General features: G+C 36.3%; 1 protein-coding gene across 1 annotated transcript in view; it reads right to left on the reverse strand.

Moving 5' to 3' along the window:
• The window catches only part of FCHO2 (FCH and mu domain containing endocytic adaptor 2), a 123,256-nt gene that overhangs the window by 94,360 nt on the left and 10,314 nt on the right, over window positions 1-18,582 (reverse strand). Inside the window, exon 2 of the mRNA XM_080804198.1 lies at window positions 12,909-13,000. Coding sequence (XP_080660324.1) covers window positions 12,909-13,000 — 92 coding nt within the window. The remainder of the gene's footprint in view (window positions 1-12,908; window positions 13,001-18,582) is intronic.

Genomic DNA, 18,582 nt, shown 5'->3' on the forward strand with positions numbered 1-18,582 from the left:
TAAAAAAAAAAAAAGCAGCTAAACCCTTCCCACCACCAAACATCACCTTTAAAGAAGCAATAATTACTGATACCTAACATCTCAACAATAGATACTGGAATGATCTTGAATTTAAAAAAAAAAAAATTTCAGTGAGCACCTGGGTGTCTCACTCAGTTAAGCATCTGCCTTCAGCTTAGGTCATGATCCCAGGGTCTTGGGACTGAGTCCCACACCAGGTTCTCCACTCAGCGAGGCAGTCTGCTTCTCCCTCTCCTTCTGCCTCTCCCCCATGCTCATGCTCTCGCTCTCTCTCTCAACTAAATAAAATTCTTAAATAAATAAATAAATAAAAATCCAGTGAAATGCAAAACTGTGCAACTCCTAGAAAATAATAACATAAGAGAAAACCCAGAAGATCCTGGATATAGTGATGTCTTTCCAGATAAACAACAAAGACCTATGACAGAAATCAGTAAGTTGGACTTCATTAAAATTAAAAATTTCTGCTCTGTGAAACACAATGTCAAGAAAATGAGAAGTCATACACTGGAAGAAAACATCTGCAAAAGACACATTTGAAGAAAGACTTATCTCAAATATATAAAGAACTCTTAGAACTCAACAATAAGACAACAATGAGATTAAAAAATGGGCCAACAACCTTAACAGACATCTCACCAAAAAAGATACAGAGGTGTCAAATAAGCATATAAAAAGAAGCTACACATCATATGTCATCAAGGAAACCTAAATTAAAACAAGATACAACTATATACCTATTAGAAGAACCAAAGTCTGAACCACTGAGAAAACCAAATACTAGGAAGGCTGTGGAGCAAAGGAATTCTCATTCATTGCTGGCAGAAATGCAAAATGATGCAGCTACAGTTTGGCAGTTACTTACAAAACTAAACATACTCTGACCATATAATCCAGCAATGGAGTTCCTTGTTCTCTACCCAAAGGAGTTGGAAACATGTCCACAAAAAAACCCGCACACAGATGCTTATAGGACCTTTATTCATTACTGCCAAAAATTAGAAGTAACCAAGATATCTTCCAGACAATGGAGTATTATTCAGTACTAAAAAGAAATGAGCCACCAAGGCACGAAAAGACATTAAGTCACCTTAAATGCATAGTACTAAATGAAAGAAGCCAATCTGAAAAGTCTATTAGATACTGTACGATTTCAACTATATGACAACTGGAAAAGGCAATCAGTGCAAAAGAGCATAAAGAATTCCTAAGACAGTGAAAATACTTTACATAATACTGTAATGATGGATACATGCCATTATCATTTGTCCAACCCGTATAATGTACGGGTGAATCCCCAAGGCAAAACAATGGACTTTGGGTGATTATAATGTGTCAATGTAGGTTCACACCTGGTAAAAAATATACCATATTCCAGGGGGTTGAGGATACAGACAAAACGGGTGAAGATGATTAAGAGATACAAACTTCCAGTTATAAAACAAGTAAGTTATGGGTACAAAAAGTATAGCATTGGGAACAGGGTCAACAATATTGGAATAAATTTGTATGGTGACAGAATGTAATCACACTTACTGTGGTGAGCTTTTCTTAATGTACACAATTATCAATCCAGTACATTGTATGCCTGAAACTAATATAATTTGTATGTCAACTAAATTTTGTATGTCAATTAAAAATTTTTAAATAAAAATTTTAAAAATTAAGAAATTAAAACAAACGTTTTAGATATACCATTCTGGTGGAGGATGTTGATAATGCAGGAAGCTATGCATCTGTAAGGGCAGGGGGCAAATGGGAAATCTCCATATCTTCCTCTTAATTTTGTTCTAAACCGAGGACGTTGGGTCCCCCCAAAATTGGCTACCCCAATAATGGGTCCGTGATTAAAGGAGCGAGACTGATACAAAGCGAAGGCCAAGCAAAGCTTTATTTCGCGCCAAGCATCAAGATTCAGACTGAACATCAAACAGACCGGTTGGGGCGCCCCTACAGAGAAGACGACCCCTCCCTGCTTTCCAGACTAACTTTTATAGAGCAAAGGCTATGTGGTTGGGCCTGGCTACGCACAGGTGGCCAATGAGATTGTAACACACACAGGAAACTCCACAGTGATGCTAGGTGACCAACTGAATTACAATTTACCCTTAGTAGACATTTGAACCAGCCTATCACCTAGTTCAGAATTGGTGCCCAAAAGGTGCCCAAAGGGCGGGGCCCATACTCCTTGGTAGCTAGGAGACAGTATGGGTCCCCACTGATTGAATACCTCCACCTGGTCTGACCCACCCTTGTATTTGGACTTTGTTACCTGGAACTGGTTTCCCGGACTTGCTTTTAAATAAGTTCCCCTTGGGGGGGCAAGGTCAATTTAAGTTTTACAACAAAATGGCAGTTCAACCGGGGTGGGGCCGCTCTGGCTGAATAGGCCCTTACATGGATAACCATTAAAAGAAAAGTAGAAGAAGGTATTACTTCAAAGCTAATAGAAGAGAGAATTTTTTTAAAAGTCCAGAAAGCAAGAAAGAAGAGGAAAAAAATTCAGTGTAAGTAGGATAAAAAATAACAAATTTAAAATAGCATATAATTTGGCAACCTACAGGACCATTGGCAACATATGGCCCATTTTTGTTCTCATAAATAAAGTTTTTATTAGAGCACAGCCAAGCTCATTTATTTACATATTAGTTATGGCTATTTTTGTACTAAATAGCTGCAACAGAGATCAGATGGTACACAAAACCTAAAATATTTACTTTCTGGACTTTTACACAAAAAATCTGACAACCTCTGAGACAAGAGATTTGAACCCAAATATATCTACAATTATACTGTAAGGGCCTATTTAGCCAGAGCGGCCCCACCCCGGCTGAACTGCCATTTTGTTGTAAAACTTAAATTGACTCTGCCCCCGCCCCCCCAGGAACTTACTTAAAAACAAGTCCGGGAAACCAGTCCCAGGTAACAAAGTCCAAATACTAGGGTGAGTCAGGCCAGGTGGAGGTATTCAATCAGTGGGGACCCATACTGTCTCCTAGCTACCAAGGAGTATGGGCCCCGCCCTTTGGGCACCTTTTGGGCACCAATTCTGAACTAGGTGATAGGCTGGTTCAAATGTCTACTAAGGGTAAATTGTAATTCAGTTGGTCACCTAGCATCACTGTGGAGTTTCCTGTGTGTGTTACAATCTCATTGGCCACCTGTGCGTAGCCAGGCCCAACCACATAGCCTTTGCTCTATAAAAGTTAGTCTGTAAGGAAGAGAGGGGTCGCCCTCTCTTGTAAGAGGTGCAGCCCTGAACATTTGGTTTGATTCTTGATGCTTGGCGCGAAATAAAGCTTTGCTTGGCCTTCGCTTTGTATCAGTCTCACTCCTTTAATCACGGACCCATTATTGGGGGACCCAACAATACTGTACATAATAGACAAATTCTCCAATTAAAGAAAAAATGCCTTTAAAAATAACACACTACACCACAAGGACACAGCAAAGAAAAGAATACAAATACCACACAAAAACCTAACAAAAGCAGACTGATGACACTTAAAAAGAAAAACAAAAACAAAAATACCAAAAACCAAAGTAGACTTAAAGCAAAAAACAATGCCGGGGATATAAAGGACACTTCACAATGATAAAAAGTTCAATTTGCCTGAAGATGTATTAGTTCTAAAGTTGTATCCACCCAGAAAACCTAAAGATATTTTCCCAAAGAAGGCATACTGATGGTCAATGGACACATGAAAAGGTGCTCAATATCACTAATCATCAGAGAAATGCAAGTCAAAACCACAATGCGATATCACCTCATACCAGTTAGAATAGCTAGTATCAAAAAAGACAAGAAATAACAAGTGTTGGAGAACATGTGGAAAAAAAGGAAACATCATGCAGTGTTGGTGGGCACGTAAATTCATGCAGCCCCTGTGGAAAACATTACTGAGGTTCCTCAAAGAAATTAAAAATAAAAATATCGTATAATCCAGTGATTCTACTGGGTATTTACCCAAAGAAAACAAAAACACTAATTCAAAAAGACATATGCACTATTGTGTTTACTGCAGCATCATCTACAATAGCCAAGATACAGAAGGAACCTAAATGTCCACTCTTAGATGAATGGATTAAGAAAATGTGGGATGGATGGACAAGATGGATGGATGGACGGACAGACAGACAGATATTACTCAGCCAGCCATAAAAAGAATGAGATCGGTTTTGGGGGGTGTCGGGGGGGGTTAGCCTGGTGGTGGGTATTATGGAGGGCACGTATTACATGAAGCACTGAGTGTGGTCCCTAAACAATGAATTTTGGAACAATATTGAAAAAAAAAATGAGATCTTGCCATTTACAATAACATGGATGGACATAAGAGGGATTACAGTAGGTGAAATGTCAGACAAATACCATATGGTTTCACTTATATGTGGAATCTAAAAAACAGGACAAATGTGGGGCGCCTGGGTGGCTCAGTGGGTTAAGCCTCTGCCTTCGGCTCAGGCAATGGTCTCAGGGTCCTGGGATCAAGCCCGACATCACGGTGTGCTCTCTGCTCAGCGGGGAGCCTGCTTCCCTTCTCTCTCTGCCTGCCTCTCTGCCTACTTGTGATCTCTCTGTCAAATAAATAAATAAAATCTTTTTAAAAAAATGAACAAACAAACAAACAAAGGCATAACCAGACCTAAAGATACAGAGGACATACTGGTGGTTGTCAGAGGAAGGTAACAGGAGGGATGAGGGGGAATGGGCAATATGGATGAAAGGGGAGCAGGAGGTACAGGCTTCCATTTATGGTATGAATAAGTCATGGGGATAAAAGGTACAGCTGAGGAAATACAGTCAAAACTATTGTAACAGCACTGTATGGTACTACATGGTAGCTATACTTGTGGTAAGCATAGCATTAAGTATACAGTTGTCTAATCACTATGTTGTACACCTGAAACTAATGTTAACATTGTTTATGTCAACCACACCTCAATTTAAAAAAAAGAATGTGTATCCACCTACTAATATGGCTTCAAATATATAAAAGCAAAGTTGACAGAACTACATGGATAAACAGAAAACCACAATCAAAATGAGAGACTTTGACTATAATCCTCTTAGGAAATGATAAAATGAGCAGGAAAAAAAAAACAGTGGGGAAAGATTAGAAATGAACAAAAGAATGCACAAACTTAAAAACATATAGACAACAAATGCAGAACACACACTTTCAGGTACATGAAGATATTTACCAAAATTGACTCTATCCTGGTCCATAATCCAAGTGTCAACATATTTCAAAATGCTGAAATCATACAGAGTATGTTCTCTAAATACATGAAATTAAGCATAAGCAAAAATATACCTTTAAAAATCTATACATATCTAGAAATTTAAAAATACACTTCTAAATAACCCAGGGAGGCAAGAAAAAAAGCACAAGGAAATTAAACTATCTTTAAACAAAATATAATGAAAATTCTACTACTCAAAACTAGTGAGACACAATAAAGCAATGCTTAAGGGAAATTTACAGACTTAAATGAATATATCAGAAATGAAAAAAGGTTGGAGCATCGGGCTGGCTCAGCTGGTGGAGCATGCAACTCTTGATCTTGGGGTTGTGAGTTTGAGCCCCATGCTGGGTGTACACATTACTCAAAAAAATTAAATATAAAAAAAAAAGAAATGAAAAAAGGTTGAAAAGCATTGTCAAACATCCATCTCAAAGTTAGAAAAAGAACAGCAAACTGAACACAAAGTCAAAGAAAATAAGGAACAGAAAGTTAATGAAATAGAAAATAAATATACAAAAAGGATCACCAAAGCCAATAGTTGCTTTTCTGTAAAAACTTAGAACAAACAAATGACAAATGAGACTGATCATAAAATATAGAGAAGGCACAAATAACTGATGTCAGGAGTGAAAAGGGGACATCTAATACAGATCCAGCAGGCATTTAAAAAGTTCATAAAAGGGGGTGCGCCCGGCTGGCTTAGTCAATAGAACATGCAATGCTTAATATTAGGGTCATGAGTTCAAGACCCACATTGGGCATGGAGCCTAGTTAAAATAAAAAAAAAAAATGAAAAAAAATTTTTAAAATGTATGTGGAATTATAAAATTTCTTGAAAATGTAATTTATTAGGGTGCCTGGGTGGCTCATTCAGTTGAGTGGCAGACTCCTGATTTTGGCTCAGGTCATAGTCTCAGGATTATGGGATCAAGCCAGCTCCCAACTCCCACACTCTGTAGGGAGTCTACTTTTCTCCCCTTCCTCTCTCTGTGTCCCTCCCCCCAACTCATGCATGCTCGAGCTTTTTCTAAAATCAGTAAATCTTTAAAAATCTGTGTGTGTGTGTGTGTGTGTGTATAACTTATCAAACTCACTGAAGAACTGGAATATCTGAATAGTCTTATAACTACTGAAGAAATTAAGTACGTAATTTGAAACCCTCCTATAAAGATGATTTCAAGTCCAGATGGGTCTACTAGCAAAATCTATGAAACACATAAAGAAAAAACTATAATATTCCACAAATTTTTTCAGTGATTAAAAAAATGAGATATATGCAACTCATTTTATAAGCCTAACTAACCTTGAGACCAAAACCTAAGCACACTTAGATAAAGGAATTTTTCAGGCCAATCTCAATAACAAATACAGATGTTAAAATCCTAAATAAAATAGCAAACTAACCTACCAATATATAAAAGCGATAGTATATCTCCACCAAGTTGGTTTATATCAGAAATGGAAAGTCTAACATTCAAAATTCAAAGTAATTCAGATTTTAACAAGGGGGGAAAAAAGAAAGAAAAACATCTCAATATACAGGAAAAGTATCTGGCCAAATTCAACATCCATTCATAATTTAAAAAAAAATTACAAAACAGTATATAAAAGGAAATTTCCTTGATTTGATTAACAATAAGGAAAAAACCTGAGTAAATATGTAATATTTAAGAGTGAAATGTGAGAGGCGCCTGGGTGGCTCAGTTGGTTAAGCGTCTGACTCTAAATCTCAGCTCAGGTCTTGATCTCAGGGTCCTGAGTTCAAGCCCCATGTTGGGCTCCATGCTGGGCATGGAGCCTAACTTAAAAAAAAAAAAAAAAAAAAGAGTGAGGGGCTTCCTGGGTGGCTCAGTGGGTAAAGCCTCTGCCTTCGGCTCAGGTCATGATTCCAGGGTCCTGGGATTGAGTCCTACATCAGGCTCTCTGCTTAGCAGGGAGCCTGCTTCCTCCTCTCTCTGCCTGCCTCTCTGCCTACTTGTGATCTCTGTCTGTCAAATAAATAAATAAAATCTTTAAAAAAAAAAAATAAAATAAAAAACAAGAGTGAAATAAATGTGAGACCAGGAACAAGACAAGATGCTCGCCATCAGCATTTCTATTCAGTATTACACCTAAAGTAATACTTCAGTATGGTAAGATAAGAAAACTAAATAAAGGTATGAGGACTGGAAACTGAGATATAAAACTGTCACTTGTACAAGATGATTGTACACAAAGAAAATCCAAGACAATTTACAGATAAATTATCAGAATAAGCAAGGACTTACAAGTTTCTGGACACAAAGTCAATATATAAAAATCAAGGGGATTTATATATAAATGGGATTTATATATAAATGTGTAATACTTTACCGACAAATTGCTTTCACCCAAAATATATAGAGTTCTTTCAATTTGTTCTTTAACAGGGTTTTAAAAAAAAAACCATGGACAGGAGGGGCTCCTAGGTGGCTCAGTCAGATCAACATCCCACTCAGTTTCAGTTCAGGTCCTGATCTCCTGGGTTGTGGGTTAAGCCCCACAATGGGCTCCCTGCTCGCAGGGAGTCGGCTCGAGGACTCTATCCCTCCATCCTTTCCCCCACTTGCACACATTATGTGCTCTCTCTCCCTCTCTCAAATAAATATTTTATAAAAAAGAGATTAACAGATACTTCATTAAAGAGAAAATGCAAATGACCAATAAGCATATGAAAGGATGCTCAAGGTCATCATCCATCAGGAAAATGCAAATTAAAACCACAATGAGATACAGGTATCCCTCACAATCTAAAAGTATAGCCCTCTAGGGCACTTGGGTAGCTCAGTTGGTTAAACCTCTGCCTTTGGTTCAGGTTATTATCCTGGAGTCCAGAGATCAAGCTCCATGTTGGGCTCCCCGCTCAGCAGGGAGTCTGCTTCTCCCTCTGACTCTCCCCCCTCATACTCTCTCTACACTCTCTATCAAATACATAAATAAAATCTTTTTCAATAAATAAACAAACAAAATAAAAGTACGGCCTTCCTATGAAATCTTTCATAAGCCAAAATGGCATAAAGCAAAGAAGCAATTACCATTCATTTACATGGAAAAATTTTTGAGCTTTACCAGACCCAAAAAATAACCCCTCTTAGGCTTTTCTGATACTGTAGGGCACATCTTGCTAACAGATGCACAAAATAAACTGAGCTAAGGCACAGATGTTCATAGACACAGTTCAAAACTATAGCGGCATGAAACTGAGATGCTGAGCAGTTCCCAGGGAAGGAGCTTGGCAGCGCCACTCTCCTTGTACACACTGCCTCCATAAAGGCTCACTGCAAAACAAATGCCAAACATTATTTTTTCATTTTGCTATTTTTTGCAAAAGCAAAAATCCTCTAAGGATTGTTCTTGGTTAGCAAAAACAGGTACTGATACAGATCTTTCATAAGAGCAAAGTGGCATAACACAAACTTCTGAAAAGTGGGGGAGACATGTACTTCCACTTATCAGAATGATTCAAACTGAAAGACTGGCAATACCAAGTGGTGATGAGGACATGGAACAACTAGAACTCTGAAACAAGGCTGCTGCTGGTGTAAACTGGTACAACCATCTTGGAAAATTCTTTGGTATTGCATATACATAACTCTATGACCTGGCAATTCTACTCTAAGGTATATATGGAATATAAATATATGTATATGTATAGCAAGACTCTTGTACAGGAGTATTCAAAGCAATATTACTAGTAATAGCAAAAAAAACTGGAAAGAACCCAAATGTCTGTAAACAGTAGAAGACATATTTTGGCATATTTATACAATTTAGTATTACATAACATTGAACATGATTATACTAAACTCAGAAATGAATCTCACGGGGCGCCTGGGTGGCTCAGTGGGTTAAAGCTTCTGCCTTCGGCTCAGGTCATGATCCCAGGGTCCTGGGAGCTCCGCATCGGGTTCTCTGCTCGGCGGGGAGCCTGCTTCCCCCTCTCTCTCTGCCTGTCTCTCTGCCTACTTGTGATCTCTGTTTCTCAAATAAATAAATAAAAAATCTTTAAAAAAAAATGAATCTCACAAACATGCTGAGTAAAAGAAGACAAAAGAATACGCAATATAGTGATTAAATTGATATACTTAATACAAAGTTCAAAAAATAGGTACAACTAACTTCCTTTGCCATTTGAATGGATAAATTGTGGTATCCATAAATAGAATACTACTCAACAGTAGAAAGGAATGAATTATTGATACATGCAACAATATGGATCAATCTCAACATAATTATACTGAGTGAAAGTACTGGATAACAGAGTATATTCAATATGATCCCATTTCTGTAAAATTCTAGAAAATACAAACTAACCTAAGTGTCAGAAGCAAATGAGTAGGTGCTCAGGGATAAGAGGGAGAGACAGTGGGAGGAATTACAAAGGGGATGATGCATATGTTCACCACCTTGACTGTGGTGATGGTTTCATTGAGTGTATGTATACGTCAAAATTTATCCAATTAAACACTTTAAATGTGTAGTATACTATTTATCAACTATACTTTGATAAAGCTGTGAGAAGGAAGAGAGGAAGGAAGAAAGCAGTAAGGGAGGAAGACACAAAAAGGAAGAAAGGGGCAAAGGAGGAATGGAGGAGGGAAAAAGGGAACAGACCAGCAGGGAAGAAGGGATGAAGGGAGTAGAGAAACTCTGAATGACTGACAGGAAATTAACCTTTCTAGGCCCCAATTTTCTTCTCTGTAAAACAGGAGTTAGAGTTTTCATAGTTAAATGAGATAATGTATACACAATCTTTAGTGCACACTGTATGTTTATGTGTCTATCTTTTCTTTCCTTCTTTCTCACTCATTCCTTCAAGAAACAGGAGTTTCTAGGGGCGCCTGGGTGGCTCAGTGGGTTAAGCCTCTGTCTTTGGCTCAGGTCAGGACCTCAGGGTCCTAGGATCGAGCCCCACGTTGGGCTCTCCGCTCAGCGGAGCCTGCTTCCCCCTTTCTCTCCGCCTTCCTCTCTGCCTACTTCTGATTTCTCTGTCAAATAAATAAATAAAGTCTTAAAAAAATACTTTAAAAAAAAAAGAAAGAAATAGGAGTATCTAATTGTGCCAGGCTCTGTACTAGGCACCAGGATACAAAAAAATACTATATCCTTTATAGGGAAACATAGAAATAAATAATAAAAAATGAATAATTATAAAATTTCATAAATACTGCAAAGAGATATATGATGTTGAGAGATACTATAACAGGTGTTTTTGACTGAGTCAGGGAAATAAGGAAAAGCATCCAAGAAGAAGGGACTACATTGCTGAGCTCTGAAGAATAAGCAGGCATTAATTAGGCAAAAACAGGAATAAGCATGTACAAACTGTGGACTGGAAGATGTCTTTCAAAAAAAATGGCTAATGTCTCTGGAGACGAAAGAGAATAAGGAAGAGACTGGCATGAACTAAAGCTTGAAAGGTGGTTTGGGGTCAGACCAAGATGCAGGCAGGCCGACCTTCAGAGCAATAGGGAGAATCTGAAATGGTTTAAACAGGAGAGGAAACAAACCTTTCTGAGGTTTAGAAAAAGCACTCCAATTACAGTGCAGGGAATAAGTTGCAGGGGAACAAGAATGAATGTAGATACCTAAGACAGGAGCTACTGTTGCAGTTCAGGGAACAATAATAATAGCTAGGATCAGGGTAGTAAAGTCAGAGATTCATTCTATCATAAAAATCCTTACTAAGAGCCAAGTGCTCTCCCAAATGCAAGAGATGTAAGAGCCCCCCCACCACCACCAAAAGAAAAAAAAAAAAGAAAAGGAAAAAAAAATCCCTGCCCTTGTAGGGTTTACATTCTAGAGAAGAGGGACGGACAAATAAATATCACGTATCTGATGGTTGTAAGTGCTATGAAGAAAACATTAAAGCAGGAAAGTGGTAGTGGAAGGAGGGGTTGTCTTAAGAATCCACGGAATCATAAAGGGATTAGATTCCAGACAAAAAAGGATGACTCAGGAGTTGTGGACTTCTTAGGGTGACTGATATAAACAGGCTAAAAGGCATGATGACAACTGCCTGGATGATTTCAAAGTAGTTATAGTTAGTGATGTTAGTGCTGGGGGAGAAGGAAGGCTACAGGACATGCCAGGAGACACAGCACTGTGAGACCTCTTCTTTATTCCTGCCAAGGATGATGCAGAAGCCAATGAAGGATAGCTTTATCCACAGCACTTAGAGCTTCTGGACTCCCTCTTAACTCCAAAAGAGAAGTGAAAGTGAAAAGAGGATTGGTCTTACATAAAAAACATTGTTCCCTAATTCCTATGCTCTGATAAATTCTATGATGACAGCAGCTCTATCTTAACTCCTATATTCCCAGAATCCAGACCAGTGCCTAGCACACAGCAGACATGGGATATTTATTATTGAAAGAATAAATGAATGGAGTACTGTATTTTTGTTTTTTTCTTAAGTAACCTCTACGCCCAACACGGGGCTTGAACTCATGACCCTGAGACTGAGAGCAGCATGCCCCAACAACTGAGACAGCCAGGTACCTCCCAAAATGGAGTATTATATCTAAAGGCAAAATATCCCTAGGGCTCCTGGGTGACTCAGTTGGTTAAGCATCTGTCCTTGGTCAAGTCATGATCCTAGAGTCCCCAGATTGAGCTCCACATGAGGCTCCGTGCTCAGCAGGGAGTTTGCTTCTCCCTCTGCCCTTCACTCTGCTTGTGCTCCCTCAAATAAATAAATAAAATCTTAAAAACACATACACACAAACACACACATACCCCCTATTACTAAGGTAAACTTTTTACCTCTTAAGTGTGCTCCTATAAAAATTACCAAGTGGGCCTAGCCACAAAAAAAGCTTTAATTAAATCAAATTACATTAATTTTTAAGTTTTTAAATTGATGACTATATTCTAAGAGTCTTAAAGACAATCACATTTTTATAAATTTGCAGAATTTAAAAATATATACTTATACTTCTTTAAAATAAAACTTAGAGGGACACATGCCTGGCTCAGTTGGTAGGGCATGCAACTCAATCTCGGGGTTGTGAGTTCAAGCCCCACAATGGCCACAGAGTCTACTTAAAATTTAAATAAATAAGTAAACAAATAATACATAATTAAACTACTAATTCAGAAACCTTAGACTTTTCAAATTATTTTAGTATGTTTAATGACATGTTTGTTTAAAGAAATGATAGTATTTTATCCTACAAAATTCCATTTATTTATGTATTTATATTTATATCATTTGTAATGATATTTATAAACAATGAATACAAACCAGGAGTTAAGCAAGATTCCTTGGAGCCACTATGCAGTCCTTAGTGTGTAGCCGCTAGATAATCACACTACTTTAAACTATATAATAATACACTTTTCAAGAGTGTACTTACTTTAATCCAGATCTAACTAAAATTTTCTGGGGCATCTGGGTGGCTCAGTTGGTTAAATGTCTGACTCTTGATTTTTGCTTAGGTTGTGATCTCAGAGTCTTGAGACTGAGCCCCTCCTCTGGCTTTACACTGGGAGCCTGCATTAGATTCTCTCTTTCTCATTCCCCCCTAACTAGAGCATGCACTCTCAAAAAAATTTTTTTCCTCATTTATATTCTAAAATTTAACTCGAACTGTTAAATTACTTATTAAAAAAATACATACCTTTCTCTCACAAAATCTGCTAGTTCTTTTGTTGATATCTGTCCATGTTTCATGTTATGGTAAAGGACATCAAAGCCGCTATTTTTTTCCCCCTAAAATTGAAGAAGATTTTTAGTTTAACAACAAAAAAAGATCAAAACGACTTAAGAACAACCCTATATTAACCAATATGCAACTCTAATGCTCAGGTGAGCAACTTCTCCTTAATTAAACCAATGGTGCTCATTATAGGACTTCAAACTGTATCAAAGGAATACGATGCAGTTTGACAAAGTTTACAATTTATTATATATACATATACACACATTAAACACACATTCTATAATCACTCATGCGAGTTTATTAGTGAAATTAAGTCTGAAATTTTAAAAAATAACATGCAGAATAATTTAGAAAAGGTAACTATGGATCTTTTAAAATACATTATCAACCCCATTTCAATTCCTTCAACATGAACTAAGGGATTCCTGATTATTCAGGCAAAGTCCCTGCTTTAAAACAAGTAAATCTCGGGGCACCTGGGTGACTCAGTCGTTGGGTGGCTGTCGTTAAGCACCTGCCTTTGGCTTGGGTCATGATCCCATGGTCCTGGGATCTAGCCCTGCATTGGGCTCCCTGCTCAGCAGAAGGCCTGCTTCTCCCTCTTCTACTCCCCCTGCTTGTGTGCCTTCTCTTGCTGTCTCTCTGTCAAATAAATAAAATCTTTAAATAAATAAATAAATAAAAATAAAAAATAAAATAAAATAAGTAAATCTTGACTTCCGAGTCAAGACAGCCTATTACTAATCACTTACACATTCAATACCACAAAATGCTTTATAATAACTAATGCATCTTTTAGTAAACTTAAACAACTATGAATAAACTAAGCTCAATAACTCTCTCTGCAACTGGCAGTTTTTCTTCAGTGAAAATAACATAATGAAGAATTCAGTATCTTTCCTGGAAATAGCAATACAATCAGCAAGAATTACACAAAAGAACCCTAATTTTTTCACAGTTCACCAAAAACAGGAAACAGAAACTTCCAGTTATGCTGAAGTGATCCCTAACAAACTTGTAAACGAACATAAAAGTAATTATTTTGCCATATATATAATAAATTAAAATGTCATATTTGGGGGAAACTGTGGGTGGCTCAGTCAGTTAAGCATCTGCCTTCAGCTCAGGTCATGATCCTGGGGTCCTGGGATGGAGCCCCATGTGGGACTGCCTGCTCAGCAGGGAGCCTGGTTCTCCCTCTCCCTCTTCCTCTACCCTCCCCCCATGCTCTCTCTCTCTCTCTGTCGAATAAATAAAGAAAATCTTTTAAAAAAGTAGAATAAAATAAAATGTCATATTTGGGGGCACCTGGGTTTCTCAGTTGGTTAAGCGTCTGCTTCAGCTGGGGTTGTGTTCCCTGCTGAGCAGGAAGTCTGCCTCTCCTTCTTCCTCTGCCCCTCCCCCCACTCCCACTTGTGCTCACTCACTCACTCACTCTCAAATAAATAAATATCTATCTTTAAAAAAAAAAACAGTCAGGTTACCTGGGTTCCCAATGTGCATTACGCATATTCAGATTAGAAGTGAGTTGGGAATAAAGGGCTATTCAAATAGGCACAAAGACTATTAGAAATACTATTTACCAGGCTTACAAGAGAAAGGAAAAAAAATTTTTTTAAAGGAGATGAGAACTTGGAAACCACTAGTAATTGGAGCAATAAGGTCCTGGGCATTTTGCTTCACTGTTTAAGTACTAAAAATGTTAAGCAACCAAGAAAAGGTTAAATTATATTCAGAAATCTGGGTTTTTATTAAGGAGTCCTTAAAGTAAGCTCTTTATCCAGGAACTTCAGATATCCAAATAACATATTCATTAAAATTCCCAAAAAGGAAATGAGGATTATTAATTTAATACAATATAACAATATTAATAAAGCAGCAATAACGCACCCTGGGAAATAGTGCTAGCTATTCCATCCCTCAGGTCTTCACTTGGAAAGACAAGGAAAACTCATTCTAATAAGGATGTGATATAGAAGAAGCCTGCCTCAGAGGGCACTAACCACTAAAAACAAACACCCTACATGATTACAAATCCATTTGTCATTTCTTCTTATTTAGGGATTCATTCATTTACTGAAGTCGAAAAACTTGAATCTGACTCCAGGCAATATTCTTTAATAATTTCACAAACTTATTATTATTAACACAAATATTTACTACTCATGAGCTTTCCTTTAGTACAAACTAAGCAAAAATTTTACTACTTCAAATGGCACTAGTGCACTCTCTCTACACACACACATAAACACATACAACTTAGTCTAAAAAAAAATTCAAAGTGTCTAATAAAGAACGCAAGTCCTATTGTTACCTTGTCAAAAACTTAATTTATAGCTTTGATAACAGATGACTAAATATTAAATATATACACATTTATATATCAAAAAATAAAGAAGACAGAGCAGTGGAGCTCAGGTTTAGACCCAGGCTTCAGTGTCTTCACCTGCACAAAACACTGAAAATTCTGGTGAAACAGGGACAGACCACTCTTGAAACTGACAATCTTAACTGATTATAATTCTGCCACTGTTTGAGATTACCCAGTATTTTTTTAACTAGAAGTACCTCCACAAGGTGCTATCATTTTTACAGGAGCCACTGACATTTTTGGTAGGTGGCTCTAATTCAAAGAAAAGTAAAATAACAAGAACTATTCCTGAGTTGCATATTCATTTTATCACCTGAGACCTTGAAGTGGATATGTTTCTGTTATTTTCAACACAAAAATATTTTTTTCCTTTAACATATTCTGTTAACTCAAGCAAGAACTTGTTTTCCTTGACTAACTATGAATACATGATGAATGCACAAATAACTTGACAACAGACCTTTATTATCAAATAGAACTACGACTAAATATGTCTTCTGGTCTCTAATATTTTACTAAAACTGTAAATATTTATGCCCTTTGATCCAGTAATTCTACTTTTAAGAATCTATACTACACAAATACGCATACAAAGATAAATGTGGAAGAATATTTACTGAAGTACTATTTATAATAGCGAAAAAAATTTTAAAAATCCATTAATATTACTGGTTAAGTAAATGACATATATATACTACAATAAAACATATATATGGTGTTTTTTTAAAAGACTACAGTTTAAAAAAATGCAGATTTTTAACTGTTAATTTTAAAAATTTGCCCAGATATACTGTCAACGCAAAAAAGCAGGACACAATTACCAAAACAGCCAAAAATAACCTAATGCTAGGACAACTTAATGTCCATCATCCAGTTGTTTAATGTTAGGAACAACCTAAATGTCCATCAACCAGTGAATAAAAAGACAAAATAGAGTATACCCATAAAATAAAATATAATTCAGCAATAAAAAGAAACAAACACTGATACATGTGACTTAATGAATGAACATCATAAATATTTCACCAAGTTAAAGAAATCAGACACAAGAGACCAGATATTGTAAGATTCTATTTATATGAAATGTCCAGCAAATACACTGAGATAGAAAGTAGATGAGTAGGCTGCTAGGGAGGAGGGCTATAAGTTAGGAGGTGATAAAAGGTACAGGTTTTCTTTTTGAGGTAATGAAAATGTTTTAAAATTGACTGTGATGATGGATGCACCTATCTGTATTACCCAAAACCACTGAACTGTACACTTTAAGTGAATTGCACAATATATTAAATACATTATGATAAATTTGTCAAAGGCATGAGCAAGTATTTTTATCTATTTCAATCAATTAATTCTTGCAGAGAGATTTGCAGTATTAACTGACAAAAGCTGCTATTAACACCATTGCTGACACAAGGAAGACAATTATTTTGAAGATTTAACTAAGATAGGATCTTTTACCTGCTTGTCTCCATGCACTTTAAAAAGAGATAGCACTTTGATAAAAGTCCAATGATTGTGGCCTGGGGCAAACAAAATCTTCTTATAATCCTATATAAACAAGTGTTAAAAATCTTTGAAATAATTCCTAATAGGAAGTAGAAAAAAAAAATCTTATCATCCTTTGAAGATGTTTAGTCCAGATCTATACAAGTCCTTTAAGAAAACACAAACTTCTCAGGACCTATTGTTTCCTCTTACTGCTCTAATCTGACAGCACTTTAACAGTCTGATGTTTAACAATTCAGATTCCTTTTCCCATACATATAGTAACATGTTACTTTTTAATAGGAAAATGAGATCACACCATGCATAGTTTTGCACTTAAAATTATCAGCTGAACTAAAATTTAACTAAAAAGATAGTTAAGTTATAAGTAAGGTCACCAAGTCACTGGAAATACTCAGATTTTTTTTTAGTCTAATTTAGAATCTACAAAACATACTTGAAATTTCAAGTTAAAAAGTTTGAATACGTCACCAAACCTATTTTGGAAACTCAAAGGCATTTATTTAAATAAATATAAAATACAACCTAACAACTCCTCTCTTGAAGAAAAAATGCATCTCTATTAACAAAGCTATGAAATACCTATTTTAACGAAAATGGAATTGTTTAATGTACCTTGGTTTTTTAAGACCCATGAATAGTAATAGTGGAAAAACACAAAGCTATAAATCCCAGAGATTTTTAGTTAATGGTTTGAAACTTCTCCTTCAAAGAACCTTTTAAGAGCAACAGTAAATTAAACACTAAAAACAAAAAGCTTGGATATAATTCACTTCTGATGACTCCAAGATTCTAGAAAACAGGCAGGAGATAGTGTATACTGTACAATCAGACTACGAATTGATAAGTTTATTTTACCTTGTTCCTTTTTAAATCTTTTTAAAAATTTTTGGAAGGGGATCAAAGGGTCAGAAGGTGCTGTCATGTGAACAGCAAATAACATGCCTAACCTTCCTCTCAACCTCAAACCACCTCAAAGGTAATAAATAAATATCATCACTTCCTACCACTCTACATTTTCCTTTTGCTCTAGTTCTTACGTAAGCAGTTTTTCTATAAGTAAATAGCACGTTTAACCACAAGTTATAATCTCTTCTAGTCAACCTTCTATTTATACATTGAAATTTTCACACATGATCATCAAAACTATTCTACAGAACCATTGGCAAGATGTTTTTAAAGCAGAAAACAGTGATTGAAGATGTAAAACGAGCACTGCTCAGCAGTCAGAACTACAGAAGTCGCTCAAACACATTTGTGGGTTGACTGAAGAAAATAAACCTTATCACATTAAAGAAATTATTTCTAACCCCTCAAATACTCCCTAATGTCTTCAGTTACAACTCACCTCTTCCAGTAAACTAAATCTGTAAAGCCACCTAAAAGATATTACATGGCTTCAACAAAAATAGCAGAAGCAAAGAGGATAATTTTTTTGTCTTATAACTTTCAAATTTTCTGTAATATACTGTAAATGAATGTAATTTTCATTAATCTCAAAATAAAAAACAAAAACAATCTGCTTTCTCAAAAACTCTTCAATCTGTGCCTTCAAAGGCAAAGGCTACTTTCTTAAACTGACATCTTGTTCATATTAATAGTTAAATTTCCTCCTAATTCATAAATTTTAAAAAAAAGTTTTTTAGCAGCAGTTTTTAAAATTAGCTATTTATTCCATGGAAACCTATGAAAGTCACTACAAAATATTTTGAAAGAATACTTAATCATATGAGAAAAATGCTTGATGGTGATATC

Source organism: Martes martes (assembly GCF_963455335.1).
Source record: "Martes martes genome assembly, chromosome: 5".
Lineage (NCBI taxonomy): Eukaryota > Metazoa > Chordata > Mammalia > Carnivora > Mustelidae > Martes > Martes martes.